At 35.7% G+C, this 19,501-nt stretch overlaps 2 protein-coding genes across 11 annotated transcripts in view; one reads left to right on the forward strand and one right to left on the reverse strand.

Annotated features, from left to right (window-relative positions):
• SLC25A40 (solute carrier family 25 member 40) overlaps positions 1-10,306 on the forward strand; it is a 56,014-nt gene extending 45,708 nt beyond the window's left edge. For both annotated transcript variants that reach the window (XM_082692392.1, XM_082692393.1), the window contains 3 exons: positions 1,677-1,758; positions 6,357-6,431; positions 6,821-10,306. In XM_082692392.1, the coding sequence (XP_082548518.1) occupies positions 1,677-1,758; positions 6,357-6,431; positions 6,821-6,933 (270 nt within the window). In that variant the 3' untranslated portion in view covers positions 6,934-10,306. The remainder of the gene's footprint in view (positions 1-1,676; positions 1,759-6,356; positions 6,432-6,820) is intronic.
• A 124-nt stretch (positions 10,307-10,430) lies between these two features.
• The window catches only part of RUNDC3B (RUN domain containing 3B), a 147,812-nt gene continuing 138,741 nt past the window's right edge, over positions 10,431-19,501 (reverse strand). For 8 of the 9 annotated variants that reach the window (XM_082692386.1, XM_082692383.1, XM_082692385.1 and 5 more), the window contains one exon: positions 12,583-12,861. In XM_082692386.1, coding sequence (XP_082548512.1) covers positions 12,716-12,861 — 146 coding nt within the window. In that variant the 3' untranslated portion in view covers positions 12,583-12,715. Of the gene's footprint in view, positions 12,862-19,501 lie in introns of all 9 variants that reach the window. The other variant, XM_082692389.1, reaches the window with a different exon arrangement.

Here is a 19,501-nt window from a genome sequence, read left to right on the forward strand (position 1 = left end):
GATGCGGGACTCGATCCAGGACCCTGAGATCATGACCTGAGCCAAAGGCAGCGGCTTAACAAACTGAGCCACCCAGGCACCCTACAAGACATTCTTAAGGGAATTTAACTATTCTTTCAAAAAACCTTCTTTGCTTAATTAAGTCATTATGAAAATAAACAGATTGATTTTGAGATTTTTTTTTTTTTTAAGATTTTAGTTATTTATAAATATAGAACTTCCCTATGACCCTGCCATTGCACTCCTGGGTATTTACCCCAAAGATACAGACGTAGTGAAAAGAAGGGCCATCTGTACCCCAATGTTTATAGCAGCAATGGCCACCGTTGCCAAACTGTGGAAAGAACCAAGATGCCCTTCAACGGATGAATGGATAAGGAAAATTGGTCCATATACACTATGGAGTATTATGCCTCCATCAGAAAGGACGAATACCCAACTTTTGTAGCAACATGGACGGGACTGGAAGAGATTATGCTGAGTGAAATACGTCAAGCAGAGAGAGTCAATTATCATATGGTTTCACTTATTTCTGGAGCATAACAAAAATCATGGAGGACATGGGGAGTTAGAGAGAAGGGAGTTGGGGGAAATTGGAAGGGGAGGTGAATCATGAGAGACTATGGACTCTGAAAAACAATCTGAGGGGTTTGAAGTGGCGGGGGGTGGGAGGTCGGGGTACCAGGTGGTGGGTATTATACAGGGCACGTATTGCATGGAGCACTGAGTATGGTGAAAAAATAATGATACTGTTATGCTGAAAATAAATAAATGGAAAAAAAAGATTTTAGTTATTTATTTGAGAGAGGGGGAGAGAGGATGAGAAGTGAGAAGCAGACTCCTCAAAGAGCTGGGAGCCTGATGTGGGACTCGATCCCTGAACTCCAGGATCATGACCTGAGCTGAAGGCAGTGGCTTAACCAACTGAACCAGCCAGGCATCCCTATTTTGAGATGTTTTTTTAAAGTGTGATTTGTGAACAGTTATAACTGTATTTGATATATATGGTGAAACCCATAAATATGGCACCTGGGTGGCTCAGTTGGTTAAGCATCAGCTTCAGCTCATGATCTCAGGGTCATGGGATCCAGCCCCACATCAGGCTCCCTGCGCAGTGGGAAGCCTGCATCTCCTCCCTCTGCTCCTCCTCCTTATGCTCATACTTTGTCTCTCTCTCTCTCTCTCAAATAGATTAAAAAAAAAATTAAAGGATTTGTTCGTGTAAATTTAATTTTTTAATTCCATTTTTGACATTTGAAAATTTTTATATGCTTACTACATAATTCAGAAATTCTGCTTTAAAATACGTATTATACCTTCATGTGTAGTAAAGGAATCATAGGACTTGTAGGAGCATCAGAAATTGTGAAGTCTGGTTTTGGAGTCTGAGTGGTCTGTCTGGTTGTAATTCTGACCCTTCCACTAGTAGTTGTGTGACTTCAGGAAAGTAGGGGAACTTTTTTGAGACTATTTATGTCTAAACTGTGGGAGAAATACATAGGACATGTTATCTGTTTTCTTTAATAAAAACTACTCTTTGAATGTATCTGACTTCATCTTAAGTTTCAGTTTAGTTATGATCCCAGTATTTGTCCTTCAGTAATGTGCTACTTAGAATATAAAAATATTAAGAAAAAATTTAAAGGTAGATTTAAATTAATTTTACTTTTTGATAGTTTGCAGCTGTCGCAACTTTGCCATTTGATGTGGTAAAAACACAAAAGCAGACTCAACTTTGGAAATATGAATGTCATAAAAGTAAGTTTAATTAATTTAAAACATTATCTCAAGATGCCATGATTGTTTTTATTTTTCTTTCCAGCTGGGACTGTTTAAATAAGAAAAATAAGAATTTTTTTTTCCTCTGCTGCTTTGACCGAAACTAATATACTATTAGAATGGAATGCCCGGAGGAAAAAAAATACTCTCAACGACCTCCAAAACTTAAGAAATTTAAAAATCTATATATTTTGCCTGCCATCAGTTAAGTCTCATGCCTGCTAAAAAGAAGATGACATACTATATAACTATTATTTCAAATAAATCTAGACAAATTAGGGTGAAGGATAGGAATTTAGTGGGAACACTTTTTCTCTTGGTGTGTTTTGTTTCATTACAATGTGTATACATTTCATTCTTTTTCTTAATGTTTTTGAGCTTCCCTTCCTTTTAATACATTTTTTTCCTCCTATTTTTACCTCTTTATAACCTGTAACTTCTTCTAAAATAAGTGTACTCTTAGTTGCTTCTACTAGAGTCCTTCTGTCATTATTATCTATAGAAAAGTGTGGCAAACCAATTGGAAATTATCTATTACAAAATGGTGTCATATGAATCCTGTGATCGATTAATCTATTCTAATGTTAATAAATTGTTCCGACTCACCAGAATATTCTGCATACAAGTAAAATAGGTATTTGTAATTGTTGAAAGAAACACTTTACAGACAACTGAGTCTCATGAATATTAGTGACTACTTTGTCTTGATTTTCTGAAGTCCTCATAATAGAGTTCTCATAATAGAGCTAATTAAAACCTGGGGAAGTTAACAAAGTTTATTATCAGTGTTCTTCAACTTGTGTTTTGAGTGGGAGCCTGCTAGCTGCCTAAGTCCTATCTGTTCTCCATGGATGGTTCAAAATTATTTTGTTTTATTCTCCCTTCCAAATCATCAGAATTCCTGTTTACTCTTCTACATGAAGTATTTAATGTAGTAGGAATATTCTCTGTGGTGTGATTCATGACTATGGCCATGAGCCGTGGGTCATGATGTTAGTGAGGGAGAAGACAGGAAACTACGGTTAGATTCTGATGCTCACTAAGGTTTGAGAGCCACTTACTTGGGTCAGTAATCTTCGGAGTCACCTGGGGTGCTTTTTAATGACAGCTGAAGCTGGGCACCACCCCCAGTGGACTCTCACTCAATAGATTGACGGTGGGGCTCGAACTTTTATATTCTGCACGTGTTCTCAACATGATAATGACTGTACATCCTCCTTGAGATGGGCATCAGGGAAGCATCTTCTTTCACAAGACTCAACTCTCTATCACTGTTTTTTTTTTCTAGTGTTTCTCCAATAAAGCCCAAAGGAGAAATCTTTAAGCCTTAGGCCTTAATTTTATATGATTATTGTTGGTCATTTTTACTGGTTACTCTGCTTCAGCTACGAACCAGTCATATTTAGGAAGACATGCTTCTTCTGATGTGAGTGATAAACAGCCCATATTTTTTCTCATTTTTATCATATTATTTATCCCCACAGAAGAGGTAAATCAGCTCCCTTTAGAAGTGGCTTTTTCCACTCTAGCTCAGCTACACCAAATCCATTATCTCTAAGCAAAAAGAAGAGTAAGTGTTCCATAGAAAATGATGCTGAGTTCCTTGTAAGAATGTTATCTCTGTAGAAGCACACTGCGACTGTGTCTCCCATCCATTAGCTGACTACTGATTCGAGTGCACCATGCTGGTCTCTACAGACAAGTGAGGCTGTCTCTAGGCCCTCAAACACCTCATAATATAATGGAAAAGAAGCATAGTGGGTTGTAGTGAGTCCCACATTTCATAATAGAGGTAACTTTTTCTTATGAGTTCATCATTTACAACTTAAAAAAATTTAATGTCACCTTTCAGCTTTTGAAACCTGGCTCATATCCACTGGTTTTTGACAGTTCCAGTTAAACTTCTTTTTCTGTGAGCATATTCAGTATTTTAAAATAATTCAACAGAAACTTTAAAACCTTTAAAAAATGGTTATATGTGACAGACTTGTGAAGAAAAGCTCAGTCTTAGTAGTCATGAGGACATTGCCAACCAGAAGGGCAGCAAGAGGACATTTTATCTGTGCCAGGTTTTGGGGGAGAACATGGAGCCGTGGGAACGCTTCTGCCCAGCAGGTGGCAAGTTTGGAAAATAATCTGGCAATCTCAAAAAGGCTCTTTGAACAAGCGGTTTCACCTTCGGTATGTGCCCTAGAAAAACGTCTCACCTGTACAAGGATACTCACTTAAGGATTCTTAATCTCAAAAGTTAGAAAGCGCTGAAATGGGCCCTGGCCAGGAAGCAGGTCAACTCTGATAACCCATGTAATGCAATCACACAGAGCAATTAAAATCAATCAGATACACCTGCTCTTGGCAATATAGATAATCCTAAAAAGCACATTACAAATGTACAGTGTGCTAGCATTTATACAAAGTTTAAGAACATGAAAAGCAAGAGTATATGTTATTTATGGATGTGTTCAGATGTAGTGAAAGTTTAAACACAAGCATGAGAAAGGTAAAGGAAAAAAGAAACACAAGAGAGTAGTTACCTCTCAGGAGAGAGAAAGGAGGACACTGAGAAGGAATAGATTTGCTGTATAGTTGCTAAGATTTGATAAATGTGGATGGTCAATAAATGAGTGTTTCTAGCAATAACTCTAGAGGGTTGGAACTTGGCAGGATACTTCAGAGATTGCATTAGAGTGTGAATGAAGCTGACCTTCAGTTACAACACTTTCCATCCATTCTCTTCTGCATTAAGTGCATGCTGCTGTTTAAATAGGGACCACTTTGGGGCATGAATCCTTCAAGATCAGAAATACCTGGCTACTTGGCTTCCTTTCTTTCACTAGGTGTTTCTAGAATTTAATTGGAATAATTTAAACATGAAGTTGCTGACTTGTAATATAAAATTTGGGTCATTGACTTTAGAAAGTTATATTTTTTCATAAATACTTTGTTCTTGGTTTCAAAAATGTATCCTTCCTGTCAGATTGCTATAGTTGCTATCTTTGTAGTATTTATATTATCATAATATGGCTTCCTAAATAAACACAAAGCCCCATCTATCTTCACAGAGAATCTGATATTTCTCTAAATGAGATTTGAAATAATGAGCCCATTCCACTAAGTGGTAAAATTCTAAAAAGCCATTTTTGAAAGCTCTCTTTCTCTAGCCTTCTCCTTTTTTTCCCCTGGGCATGCTTAATAATACATGCTTTAATCCTTCTGAATGACTCAGAGTTGTTGTCATCCACGTTCACATTGACTATCGTAGTCTTAGAATGCAGCTCCGAGCAGCTAGTGAGGATGCCATACCAGTGTTTGCCCCTCATCCAGCTGATATCAAACCAAGACTTTGCCCCTCATCCAGCTGATATCAAACAAGACTTTGACAGCCTCGGTGTGTCAGCTGTCAACAGTATTCATTCGGTAATGTGCCTGCTTCTTAGCAGATTTTTTTTTTTTACCTACTGCATCTAGTAATCTGTGGGCTAATTAAGCCAGCTGCTGAGAATCATTGTGTAAAATGAAGATAAGTAAACTTCATGCATGAATAGCTCATAAGTAGCTGTATGTTTAAATCTCAGTGACATCTTTAAAAAAAGTTTTTTACTTTCACATTTTTAAATGGTTGCAAATAAGAGACGTTACTGTTAACTGTTGCAGATGCCAAGTGAAGTGTGTGCATTTTTTATAACTGTACTTCTAGTGACTGTAGAGTTTGAAATACTATTTTTTAATCATTTTATTTATAAAAATATTTATTTATAAAAATAAAATGATAATAAATTTTTATTTATAAAAATACAAAATTTTGATTTTAAAAAAGGCTTAATCTACCCTTTGGAAGAGACAAAACTAATGTAATTTATATCAAGACTGATACATCTAGGGGCACCTGGGTGGCTCAGTCAGTTACATGTCTGCCCTAGGCTCAGGTCATGATCCCAGGGTCCTGGGATTGAGTCCTGCATCGGGCTCCCTGCTCAGAGGGGAGTCTGCTGCTCCCTCTCCCTGCCGCTCCCCCTGCTTGTGCCCTCTGTCAAATAAATAATCTTAAAAAAAAAAAAAAAAAAGACTGGTACATCTATTCAGAAAGGTTTTAATAAAGGCAGACAGACCTCCCTAGGGAGAACAAGCTATTCTTTTCAGAACTTCTTAGGGAAAAAACCACTTTTTAAAATGTATACAATAAGAATGTAATGAAAAATGGTTATCAGGGCTTGTTGGCTTTGGGAACCCCATGAAGATTTCTACACATCTTCTAAATTTTTCATTATTAAGGCAGGGAAATACGTGTAAAGGATATGACCCACTACCAAGATTAAGAAACTTAATCATAGAATCCATCTGTATATTCCTCCTCGATTATATCTAGTCCTATATACCTTAAAGTTATCACCTTTTTCTAATTTTTCTTTTTAAGGATTCCAACTGTTAAAGTTTGGGATAAAATTGAGGTAAACAGATTTGTTCTATTTATAATGATTATACACACCAAGGGCCGTAAACATTTTTATGTGTATTTGTGTATTAGAATTTATTAAATGGTAATCTATAATGTATCATTTCTTTATTTTAACATTTAGTTTCTTTGCCTATATCAACCTGGACTATCATGAAGAATATTGTTGCTAAGAATGGATTTGCAGGATTATTTACAGGTAAAAATACTTGCTTTACCAAATTGTTGAATAAAATTATAACTTTGACATCTGTCATCTTCCTAAATTAACCTTAAGCAAGAAATTATTGAAAACATTCCCTATTTAGGAAACCACATTGATGCTGTTAAAGCGAACATATTAGGGGCATTTGGGTGGCCTAGTCAGTTAAGCATCTGCCTTCAGCTCAGGTCATGATCCCAAGGTCCCCGGATAGAGTCCCATGCCAGGCTCCCTGCTCAGCAGGGAGTCTGCTTCTCTCTCTGTCCCTTCCCCTGCTTGTGCACTCTTGCTATGTCAAATGAATAAAATCGTTCTAAAAACTTAAATTTTTTTAAAAAATAAAGTAAAGTAAAATTTGTACTGATTTCTTTCTATTCTCTTTTCAGGCCTCATTCCCCGTTTAATTAAAATTGCTCCTGCTTGTGCCATTATGATCAGTACCTATGAATTTGGGAAGACTTTTTTCCAGAAGCAAAATGCTCGAAGACAGCAATGCTAGTGATGCTGTTTCAACTGCAAATAACAACCAAAGCCAAGTAATAAGATAGAGACTCTTAGGCAAGAACTTTCACCATTATCTCAAAATGATTTTATATATTTCTTATAATTTAAATGAGTAGTAATTTCTACTTTGCCTCTGAATCATAACCCTAATTTTAAAATAAATTTTGTTATGCTGATTTTTGAGATTTTGAAAAAGGTATTTTAGAAATCACTATCATAAAGTGTTTCTGTAAAGAAGAGAAAAATTACTCCTTAGCACTGAAAGTGAAAATCTCTGAGAGTTTGATATTCTGGATTTCGGTATAATGTCAATGGGAATGTGTCACATAGATTAAAACAGTTTGAATTGTGTGCTGAATGATGTGCAGAGTCTAGAAGAAAAATGCTCTTCCTTCATACACACTTAAATCATGCACAGATACTTAAGTATTCCAACAAAGTACATAATAGATGGCAGTCTTTAAATAATGTTATTCACGTTTACCTAATTACCTATTAGATACTTTAATTCAAGTTTTGTTTTTGTTTTTGTTTTATACCTCCCATTGCCGTTTTAAGGCTTCACCCATATTAGGATTTCTTCACCCAAAGGTAATGGCTGTTTTATCTTTATGAACCAGAATGTAACTGTTTATGTGATAAAAATATTTTTGGTGACTAAAAATTCTGTATTATCTACTGTTTCTGCAAGAGAGAAGGAGTCTTTACTGATTGTCTTAAATGTTTGGCACAGTGAATCTTGGGTGTACAGTGGGAAAAAACCACATTGTATTTAGCATGGTAAAAATACTGTTTCAGCCAGGGAAGGGCCTCGGGTTTCAGCCATCTTAGAATTCAGGTATCACTGTTTGTGGAGCTCTTGAGGTCACTTGTATTGTCTTCTTCTAACAACACTGAGATGAATACATATAAGCCACAAAATACTTCCAAAATGTCCCTTGATTTTACACATCTCATGTTAGTTAGTATGCTACATCAAGAGACTAAAGAGGCAGCCATTTCCCTGAAGAAATAGCTTTTAGTCAATACAGGATAATGCCTCAGTAATGTAGCTTGTGGCTGTAGGAATGAAACAAAGCTACCATGGCAGGACAAAAATAATTTTAAAAAAAATTTTCTCAGCACTATAAGAAAAAGCACTTTATATACCTTGAAATGTGAAGTATTTTTTTTTTCCCCTAAAATAGAAGAGTATAGTCAGGTGACAGATCTCTAGTGTTGGTAGAGGAATTATGTATTTTATATTGTAGTAGAAAAGAGTTTGTATGTTTCATCAGAAATAAAATATATAGGGTTTGTATGTAATCTGTTTACTTTATCCTATGTTGATTTACCTTAAGTTTTGCAACATTCATATCTATAAAATCATAAATGTTTGACATTAACTTATATTTTCATTAAAATATTTTATGCTTTCTTAAAATTATCACTGTGTTTCAAGCTGAATATTTTCAAATAAAATTATGTTCATGATGTACTTTATGTAGGAAAGTTTATCTTGAACACTGCTGCTTAACGGTATTAAATTTAAATTTACTTTTGTCCTGTTATGTTTCTTTTTGGTAACTGGTAGAAAAATTTAAATTTATAATTATTAAGAAGCAGGCATGTATTTCAGCTTAATATAAATACCAGTAGAGAAATTCCTTCCCTCCCCCAAAACAGACTATACTTATAGAAAATTCTTCCCATTTATACCTAAAATAAATTTAATTCCCTAGTAGCTTTTCTAGTACATATTACAGCCATGTATCTGGATAAAAAGGGTGAATTGAAGCTTTCTTTATACTTAAGTGGTAAAGAAGCATTAATACTTTAATTTTAATTAATTGAATTTAATTTTAATTTTAACAAAAAAATAGCCACTGAAAAGCACTTGACAAGAGGTTATATTCTTGGTAATGTTTCTGAAAGCAAATCGTTTCAATCTATGTGAAGTTTTCTAACAAATACATTTACTTTCTTAGGTGTGTGTATATTTTTAAAAAAAAAGTTCAAGTATTACATGTTTGCCACCTTCCATACAACACACATTTGACTTTTGAAAGAACAGATATGAAGTTAAAATAAATTTTTATTTCTAGGAAACTATTCGCTATGCTTATTTAACTACATGACTCCTTTAAATTCTTCCCTTTCTGGAGCATGAATTCCAGGGATATGGGAAAGTTTCGGGTTTCAGGTTTTAATTTTTTTCCAAAATGAACTTTTAAAATAAATTTTAACCTATCATTTAACATTTCCTCAGATTTTTTACATGGTTGGCAGTTTAAGAAGCACATGAGAGTAGAAGTGCTTCAGATACAGGCCATAAATAGAGGCAGAGCTACTGATTGACAGAGGGCTGCAAAGGGAGTGATGGGGATGATGAGGACGCAGAGGATTCTCCACTGAGCTTGGGGGCAGAGAGGGAGTGTCAGGAAATGCTTTTAAGATTAAGACAATTAAACGTACCTGGCACCTGGCAGTGGGAGTCTCAATCAGGCAATGGAATTCAGTCCCGGGAAGGAAAAACAGGAAGGCAACTGGAAGCCAACCAAGTATTTTTGGTACAGGTCTAATAATTACAGAGTGGTTGTTCTTGTTCCCCCCTCCCCCAAGACCAGCAGTTATTTTAACTGAAAAGAAAAGAAGGTAGCATAGTTGAGCACAGCACACACCAGAATGTGTCACCTGTAGTAAGGCTGAATTTTATGTAGTGAAACTTTGGGTTCATTTGGGTTTTAGAGAAATAAACAGTGCTATAGGAAATGGGGACTTACATAATAAGGATTGGTTTGGACCAGAATAGACTTTGAAAAGGGACCATAAGGACATTGATGTGATTTTTATCGGCCCCTTCCTATCAGTTAAAAAGGACTAATTCTAAAACTAAATAGAAGCTGCTTTGCTTCCAGAAGAACAAAGGGAACCAATTAAAAAATATTTAAGAGCTCTGATGTTCAAAGCAGTTGTGTGACATTTCAGAAGTAATCCATCGTATTTGTTGATCAAAACTGGAGATCTTACCTAACAGTAGGAACTTTGACAAAGAATTTCCCTAAGTTGTAAATTTGAGACACACTTTTAACCACTTGAAAACTTATGTGTAAATCTAATAAAGATGACTTAAATAAAAACGTAGTTTATATCATTTCATTCAATGCTGACATCACCTTGATGCCATCATAGGTGCTGGGAAGATGATGAGGTTTCCATTTTATGGTGAGAAAACAAACATGGCTCTTACATAATTATGTTATTAGCACTACCAAAATCACTACCTGTATTGTACCATTTCAACAGATACTATGTATTATAAAGCAGATCATGTTATTTTTTTAAATAAAAGGTATTTAATTTGAGTTGAAATAAAGATTTCTCCAAAACTTTTTGTCATATCAATATTTTAGTGCTGAGTAATATACACTTACCATAGTTGCTAAAACAAAGTTCAGTGTACAACTTGAATCCAGTAACTTGTCTTGAAGGAAAAAGTATAACTACTAATGTGTGGTACAAAACTTTTAATATACATGCAACAAGTATAGTACATCAAGGCAACAAAATACACATGGAATTATTAGCTTATAATTCAGCATTCTGTTTTGGGTAGGGTGTGTAAACAGTAAACACCACCACCTAAAATTAAAGATTGAGACATACATTGTTTCCTCATGCAAACATTAACTACATGTATAACTAGTGTGAAATGAACTACATGTATGACTAGTATAGAAACCTGAATTCACATTAGCAGATGAATTTTATACCAGGAGCTCCAAGAAAGGAGGAAAAGTCATGATCCTCAGATGTCATGTTTAAATCTGCATATAGCAGCATGTTAAGATGCATAAGTTACTGTATGCATTAGACAAATCTGGAAAATGTGATCAATTATGGAATCTTGAATTTCCTTCCCCTATTATAAAAATGTATGGAAAAAAATTTAACAATGATTTTTTAAAATTATTGAGGAACAATAAATATCAGTTGAGAGTGGACCATGGATAAAGCATTTGAAACATTCTGATCATTTTTTAGGAAGGCAGCAATAGAGCTTAAGGCCAGCCTAAGAATTTTCAAGTTCCTCTCCTTAGCCATTTCCTTCTCCCTCCTCCCAGGGTTTTCACTGTCCTCATTTTTTATCTTCCTTCCATCCCCATGCTCATTAATAATTGCTTCGGATACCACACTCATAATAAGGTATACAGAATTAAGAGTAGATACCACTAAATTGTTAAAGGTACCATTTTTCAAGAATATTTGCATTTTTACAAGTACTAAAGCCTTAACCTAAAGAAGTAAAAACTCTTGAGTATGTTCTGGTACTTCTAGGAAAACTTATTTTAATGGCTTCCAGGCCTCCTTTGTTCCTGAAATGACTTCATTTGAACTTCCTTATAAGACTGGCATTCTTATTATTTATTATCTTAAATTCCAAATTATGAGAATAAAGCTCCTAAATCTTGCAGAGAACCACCACACTCCCACATTTCTAATACAAAGAATGATGTAGTATGTTCAGCGCTCTTGCCTCCTCTCATAAATTGTTGTACTGTTCCTACATGTCAAGCAACTGAGTTTGAATGTAATGTTTTATTAATAAACAAAAATAGCATATGAAGTCCCCATTAAATATTGTGTCCTCTTCATGTAAACAATGTATAAAACTTCTTTGGCACAACTGGTCATGTTTTCCTCATAGTACTTACGATAGAAAATATACTTCAGACATTTTCTCTTTCAATATGGTGGGATTTTGATGGATGAAATTTATAAATTCCCAAAACTGCAAAAAGATTTTATAGCGCATAATTTTTTTAAAAAGGAAACATTTTTTTTTAACCTGTAGAAGTGTAGGGGTTTTGAACATTAACATCAGTTTTTTAACATTACATGGCGTGATTCATTGTTACACATAAGGGAGAACAAAACAGCACTGTATGTCAGACATATTGTTGAGTATGATAAAACTCTAGTGATTCTTACTTGAAGGTTCTCAAATCCTTACATGGACTCGAAGTCTTTCCTAATAAAATACTTTTCAACATCTGTTCTACATTTTTAAATGTTTCCAACTACTGAGGAATATTTGATATTTTTAAATAAACTTTTAAGAAAATCTTGGGAAAACAGTTTATTCATTTTACCAAAATGATGTAAAACACTTTCCCTAGGACCCTGACAAATTTAGTAATGGCCTAAATATCATTCCTACAAAATTTATAAAATGTTAATGGAAAGTTGTACCAAATGATAACTATTAAAGAAAAAGTGAGTAAGCCACTACGAAACCAGCTGAGAACCTCCTCCTCATACAAAAAAGGCATTTAAACATCAAAACCTAGGAAGAAATGAATGAAAAATGAAATTAAATCATTTTTTAGAAAATATAATCACTAAATAAAAGTAAAAGAAAATACTTAGCTTTGTCTCTGGAATAAAACCTTGAACTCAGTCTCTGGCAATTATAGTACATTTAAATACATGAAAATCAGCTGAATAATAAATTTACATCACAATTAGCAATGGATTATTAATTTAGAGGATATTTGAAGGTTTTTTAAGCCTATTCATTTTTAAACTTCCTCAGTGACAAATATAAGAATCTTAAAATGGCAGAATCATTTTCTCTCAGAAGGGCACATGGAGTGGACTGAATTCTCTAATAGAAGCAATCGAATTCCAGACATGTGCCAGAACAATATAAAATTCCAAAGGTTTTCCCAGCAGTCAAACTTATTGTAAATAGAACATTTGCAACATAAAAACTTCTGGCTCTGACATAAAATTTTTCAGGATGGAGTTAGACCTGGACTCGTCATCTCTGTTGTGGGACTTGCAAGGTAGTCATTAGATTTGAGACTTGTTAGAGATTTGTAACTTGCCACTGATGTTAGAGATCCACAGAGACCGAGTAATGAGGGGGTATCTTCTTTACCTGAAAGTTAAGATTAAATAACAAATATTTAATTGCCCTTGAAGAATGTTACCAAAAGATCCTATAAAGCTAAAAACTTACATAACTTTACAAAGTACTCAAAACATAGCCAGTTATATATTTCCGTAACTTCAATGCCATCCTTCAAAAAACATTACCAGAGGATTATGTGTGCTCCTCATAACATTTCTAGTTACGAAAGTTTGAGATACCATGTTTTAGGAAAAAAATAAAAACTTTACCTTTTTTTCAGAGTATGTTCATGTTCACTTGGTAAAGGATAATAAACTAACAGTACCAATGCCCAGGCCACAGAAAATACCAGGAAATCCCTGTGTAGGTTAAGTAATGCAGCAGAAGCAAAACTGCTTCAGTTCAGGAGGAGGGCTGGATTGGGAGAGCTTCAGCCCACTTACTGAACATTTATTCAGCTTCTACCTTGCCTCAGGAACTTTGTCACATCCTGGACTCCCATAGGCCCGTGAGGAAGGCTGGCAGATCTGTTTTCAAAGCTGGGGAACACAGGTTCTTTCCAAAGCTGGTTAAGTTTGCAAATACTAGCTAGAAGTGGCTGGTTTGAGGCTGTGAAGGGCTGAGGTCTTTGAAAATTAGCAGGTTTCCAGAATAGATAAAAAGCTTAAGTTTTGCTTACACAGTTAGAGAAGTCTAAACTGAACCAGACGGCAGGTGTTTCTGAATGCTATCTATAGTTTCAAATGGCCCCTCTGAAGTGTTCCTACAGTCCTTTGAACTCTAACCTACCTAGTTATACTGTATGATAATTGTGGGGCTCTCCATTCTTCTAAACCATACACTGAGAAAGGACATGGAATTTCTTGTGTTCTTTATTATATTCCCAGTGCTGAGCACATAGGAGATGCTCATTAAATAATTATATAATTAACAAGTCATGATTCCATAAGAACAGTGTTGGGACCAAGAGAGCTCCTATGTCTTTTAACTGTATGACCTTAAGAAAGGCGTCTTCTCTGAGCCTTTCCTTTGTAAAATAACAAAGATGACTAGCTATGTTAACTTCATAGTTTTGCTGACAAGCACAATACAGGAAAATATAACAACATTAGAAAAAGATACGGAAGGGGCGCCTGGGTGGCTCAGTGGGTTAAGCTGCTGCCTTCGGCTCAGGTTATGATCTCGGGGTCCTGGGATCGAGTCCCGCATCGGGCTCTCTGCTCAGCAGGGAGCCTGCTTCCTTCTCTCGCCCTCTCTCTGCCTGCCTCTCAGTGTACTTGTAATTTCTCTCTGTCAAATAAATAAATAAAATCTTTAAAAAAAAACCAAAGATACGGAAGAGTAGTTGTTAAATTCAAATTTAAAATGTTTATTGTGTTATTTCAGGGTCAAAACATTTAGATGTTTCAAGGACCCTTTTAATGTTTAAGCTTACTGACCCATTTCAGGCCAGAATCAACTTTCTGGAATTCTTATTAAAGATTTTATTTATTTATTTGACAGAGAGAGATCACAAGTAGACAGAGAGGCAGGCAGAGAGAGAGGTAGAGGGAAGCAGGCTCTCCGCTGAGCAAAGAGCCTGATGTGGGACTCAATCCCAGGACCCTGAGATCATGACCTGAGCTGAAGGCAGTGGCTTAACCCACTGAGCCACCCAGGCGCCCTGGAATTCTTATTAAATGCTCCTGGAACTCAACTGCTTTAGATGGTCTTTCCAAATTTTATATTTTAAATGTACAATTCAGTAGCATTAATTACATCCACAGTATTGTACAACCATCACCACTATTTCCAAAAATTTTCATTACCCCAAACAAATTTTCTACCCATTTAAGCAATAAGTATCCATTGTTCCCTCACTCCCAGTCTCTGGAAACTCCAATCTACTGTCAATGAATATGCCTATCATATATCATTCTTACAAATGGAATCGTACAATATTTGCCCTTTTGTGTCTGGCTTTATTTCCCTTAGCATGTTTTCTCAGGCCCATCCATTTTGTAGCATGTATCACAACTTTATTCCTTTTTCATGGCTGAGCAGTATTCCACTGTATGTTTATACTACTTTTTGTTTATCTATTTATCTGTATGGATACTTGGGTTGTGTCTACCTTTAGAGTACTGTAAAAAAAAAAAGCTGCTGCACACATTGGCACACCAGTATCTGTTTGAGTCTTGTTTGCAATTCTTTGGGAATATATACTTAGAGAACATTTTTTAATATAAATATTATCATACAGTAATGCAAAAGATGAAAATCTAAATGTCTAACACGGTTACACAATGAGGTACTGTAGAGCTGTAAAAGAGAATCAGAAGGATCTCTACTTCTAGGTATTGATTTCCAGGATACCTGGATTATGTTAGGAAATGGTTCACTGTTGTCACAGAGAATGATACTGTGAACAGACACAGCAGCCAATGTCTGTCTTCATATTCAGAAGAGATTGACTGTGAATATGGAGTTCTTTGTAACTGAATTCACTTTTCTTTTCCTTATAGGTACAGAGGACTGACATGAATTTTTTAAATCTACGCTTAAAGTCTAAAAATGAAAGAAGCAATGAATGACCAGAAAATGAAAATAAGAAAATAATTCCATTAACAATAGAATCTAAAAGAATAAAATACCTAGAAATAAATTCAAATAAAGAAATGCAAGGGTTGTACATTGACAACTACAAACTATTGTTGGAAAAAATTCAAGGTTGAAATAAGTGGGAAAACATTCCATTTTTCCATGGATTAGAAGACAATATTAAGATGGCAATATTTCCCAAATTAATCTACAGATTCAGTGTCATCCCCATCAAAATTCTAACTGCCTTTTTTTCAGAAATGACAAGTTGATTCTAAAATCCATATGGAAATTCAGTGGAGCCTGAATAGCCAAAACAATCTTGAAAAGGAACAAAGTTGTCCTGATTTCCAAACTTAACTATAAAGCAAGACAGTGTGCTACTATACAATGGATAATGTAGCACTGGTAGAGGCCAACAGACCAACAAATCAGAACTGAGAATCTAGAAATAAACCCATACATGTATGCGTAATGCATTTCAGCAAGAATTCTAAGACCATTTAATTGGGGAAAGAATAATTTTTTCAACAAATGGTCCAGGGGCAACTGAATATCTACCTGTAAAAGAATTAAGTTGGACAATTAGCTCACACCATATACAAAAACTTAAAATAGATCAAAGACCTAAATGTAAGATTTAAAACTATAAAACCCTGAAAAAGAAACATAGAAGTAAATCTGCATGACCTTGAATTAGACAATGATTTCTTAGATGGGACACCAAAAGGACAAGCAACCGAAAGGAAAACTAGTTAAATGGGACTTCATCAAAATTAAAAATCTGTGAGTCAACACTAGCAAGCAAGTAGAAAGACATTCCTCAGAATGGAAAATATATCTGCAAACCATACATCTGATAAGGTCTACTATCCAAAATACACTGTTGCAACTTAAAAATTAAAAGACAATGCAATTTTTAAATAGAGGAGTTGAACAGACATTTATCTGTATAGATGATATACAAATGGCCAATAAGCACATGAAAAGATGTTCAACATTATACGCATTAGGACAATGCAAATCAAAACCACAAAATTCTACTTCACACATACTAGATGATATAATTAAAAAGACCATCAATAACAAACATTGGTCAAGGTGTGGAGAAAATGAAACCCCTATACAATGCTGGTCAGACTATGAAATGCTACAATCACTTGGAAAAAGTATGGAAGTTCCTCAAATGATTAAAACATGTTCCAGCCAATTCCATTCCTAGTTATATACCCAAGAGAAATAAAAATATATATTCATACAAAAACCTGTACATGAATGTTCACAGCATTATTAATAACGGCCCCAAAGTGCAAACTATCCAAATGTCCAAATGATGAATGGATAAACTGTGGTATATCCATACAATGGAATATTATTTGTGCATAAAAGGGAATGAAGCACTGATACTTGCTGCCACATGGACAAACTGTGAAAACACAATGCTAAGTCAGAGAACCTAGACAGAAGGTGCCCGGGTGTCTTGGACAGTTAAGCTTCTGACTTTTTTTTTTTTTTTTTTTAAGTTTCATTATTCATTTGAGAGAGACAGAGAGAAAGAGAGAGACAGGGACCACAGGTGGGAAGAAAGGGAGAAGCAGGCTCCCCACTGCAGGAAGCCCGACAATGTACTCAGATTAAAAATCTGTGAGTCAACACTCAGGACCCCAGGACCCCAAGATTACAACCCAAGCTGAAGGCAGACCCCCAACTGAGCTATCTGGTGCCCCAAGCTTCTGATTCTTGGTCTCAGCTCAGGTCTTGATCTCAGGGTTATCAATTCAAGTCCTGCACTGGGCTCCATTACGGGCATGGAACCTACTTAAGAAAAACGAGAACGAAAAACCTAGACCAAAACAGCTACATACTGTATGGTTTTATTATATGAAATGTCCAGAACAGACAAACCCAAAGAGACAAAAAGTAGATTAGTAGTTACCCAGAGATGGGGGTAGGGAGGAATTGGGACCAACTACTAACAGATGCAGGGCTTCTTTACTGGGTAAATGACAAAGTTCTGGAATTAGTGGTGATGGTTGTAAAACACTGAGTACACTAAACACCACTGAAGTGTACACTTTACAATGGTCAGTTTTATGTGAATTACAATAAAAGTTTTTTTGAAAGTCTAAAGGTCTTCTTCTTTTAGAGACAGTATGTGTGCAAGCAGGGGGAGGGTCAGAGGGACAGTGAGAGAGAGCATTCCAAGCAGGCTGTGCTGAACACAGAACCCAATAAGGGCCTCGAACCCATGACCCTGAGTCAACGACCTGAGGTGAAATCAAGAGTTAGGTCCCAAAGGGTGGAGCCACCCCAGTGCCCCAAGGATCTCTCAAAATAAATATTAAAAAATGCTAAGAGATATTTAAACAATGTGTTATGATTTAATTGTTGGCTTTTTCTTCTCTTTTTCGAGGCTAAATTAAATACTGGTGTATTTTAAAACCCAAGGCATCCTAGATTTGCTGAACTATGGGTAGCTAGTAAGTTACTAGCACAACAACTATCACATATGGGCTTAACCAATCCTTGAAAAAAATGCCAACTTCTCACCCTTTTCTACCAACAATTATGGTACCACTTTAACTTCTGAGATGATCTTTAAAAGATTTTATTTATTTATTTATTTATTTAGAGAGCGTGCATTCATAAGTTGGGGGAGGGGTGGAGGGCGAAGAAGAGAGAATCTCTGGCAGGCTGAATGCAGATCCTGATGTGGGGCTCAATCTCAGGACCCGAGATCATACCTTGAGCTCAGATCAAGAGTCGGTATTCATTCTAGAAAAATGAAGTTAGATTCACAGAAAAATTTGCAAACCAATGTTCACTGCAGCATAGGCCATTCAGGCTGCTATCACAGAAATACCATCAGCTATGTGGTTAAAAACCACAGAAAGATATTTACTGTTTCTCGTTTCTCAGCATTCTGGATGCTGGGAAATCTCGGAGGCAGTTACCTGTGGGTCCTATGTCTAGTTACCGCCTGTTTTTCCTGGCTCACAGCAGGTTCTCACTGTGTCCAAAGGTGACTAAAGAGGCCAGGGTGCTCTCTGTGCCTCTTAAGAAAGCTAATCAAATTCATCATGGCTCCACCCTTGTGACCTAATCACCTCCCACATTCTTCTATCATCATACCAGAGATTATGAATTTGGGGAACATAGACATTCAGATGAGAGTAGAGTTTCACAGTCCCTAAATAGAAACTTAGATATCCTTCAATGAGTGTTATTTTTTTTTAAATGTGATAATACAGATTATGGAATTATTTTTACAAATAAAGGAATAAGTCACTGATACGTTTAACAACTTGGAAAGATCTCAAGGGAGTTATGCTGAGTAAAAAAAGCTAATTCCAATGGGCTATATACTGTCTGATTTATACGGCACTCTTCATCATTCAATGACAAAATGACAGTCATGGAGGACATATTAGTGTTCCCATGGGTTGGAGAAGGGGCAGACATAGGGCAAGGCTGGGAAGGAGGTAGGTATGATTAGTAATATAAGGGATCCTTGGGATGGTGCCCGTGTTCCATATCTTGGCTGTGGCAATGTAGACACACACCTATGAGTGTAATCAAACTATGTGGAACTAAAAACACACACTGAGGATGACGTGTACATCTGAATGAAATCACTGCACTGTATTATCAGTTTCCTGGATGGGAGGTTATACTACAGTTTTGTATGATGTCACCATGGAGCCAAACTGGTGAAGGGTACGCAGATCTTCACCACATGTGAATCCATAATTACCTCAAAATAGGAAGTTCAGTTTTAAAAAGGGTAGCTAGTAAAGTTCCTCAAAACTGATAAGCATTTAGGGAAAAGCGCAGAATGTGAGGGAATACTGAATGAGCAGGATAATCTGGCGCATGTGTATTTCTGTATCATTTAAGTATTTTTTTGGAGTGAATTCCGAGATGTGTGATTGCTGGATTTGAAAATAAAAGCATATGTAGGAGTGTGTTAACTCTACATTAACTTAGGGAAGACTTAAAGGATCTCTTTCTGGGTCTCTTAAAAATGCTTTCTAGCTTTTCTCACAAAAGGAATAAATTTAACAAGAAATAGTCTAAATATTTTATC

This window comes from Mustela nivalis, assembly GCF_964662115.1.
Source record: "Mustela nivalis genome assembly, chromosome: 12".
Classification (NCBI taxonomy): domain Eukaryota; kingdom Metazoa; phylum Chordata; class Mammalia; order Carnivora; family Mustelidae; genus Mustela; species Mustela nivalis.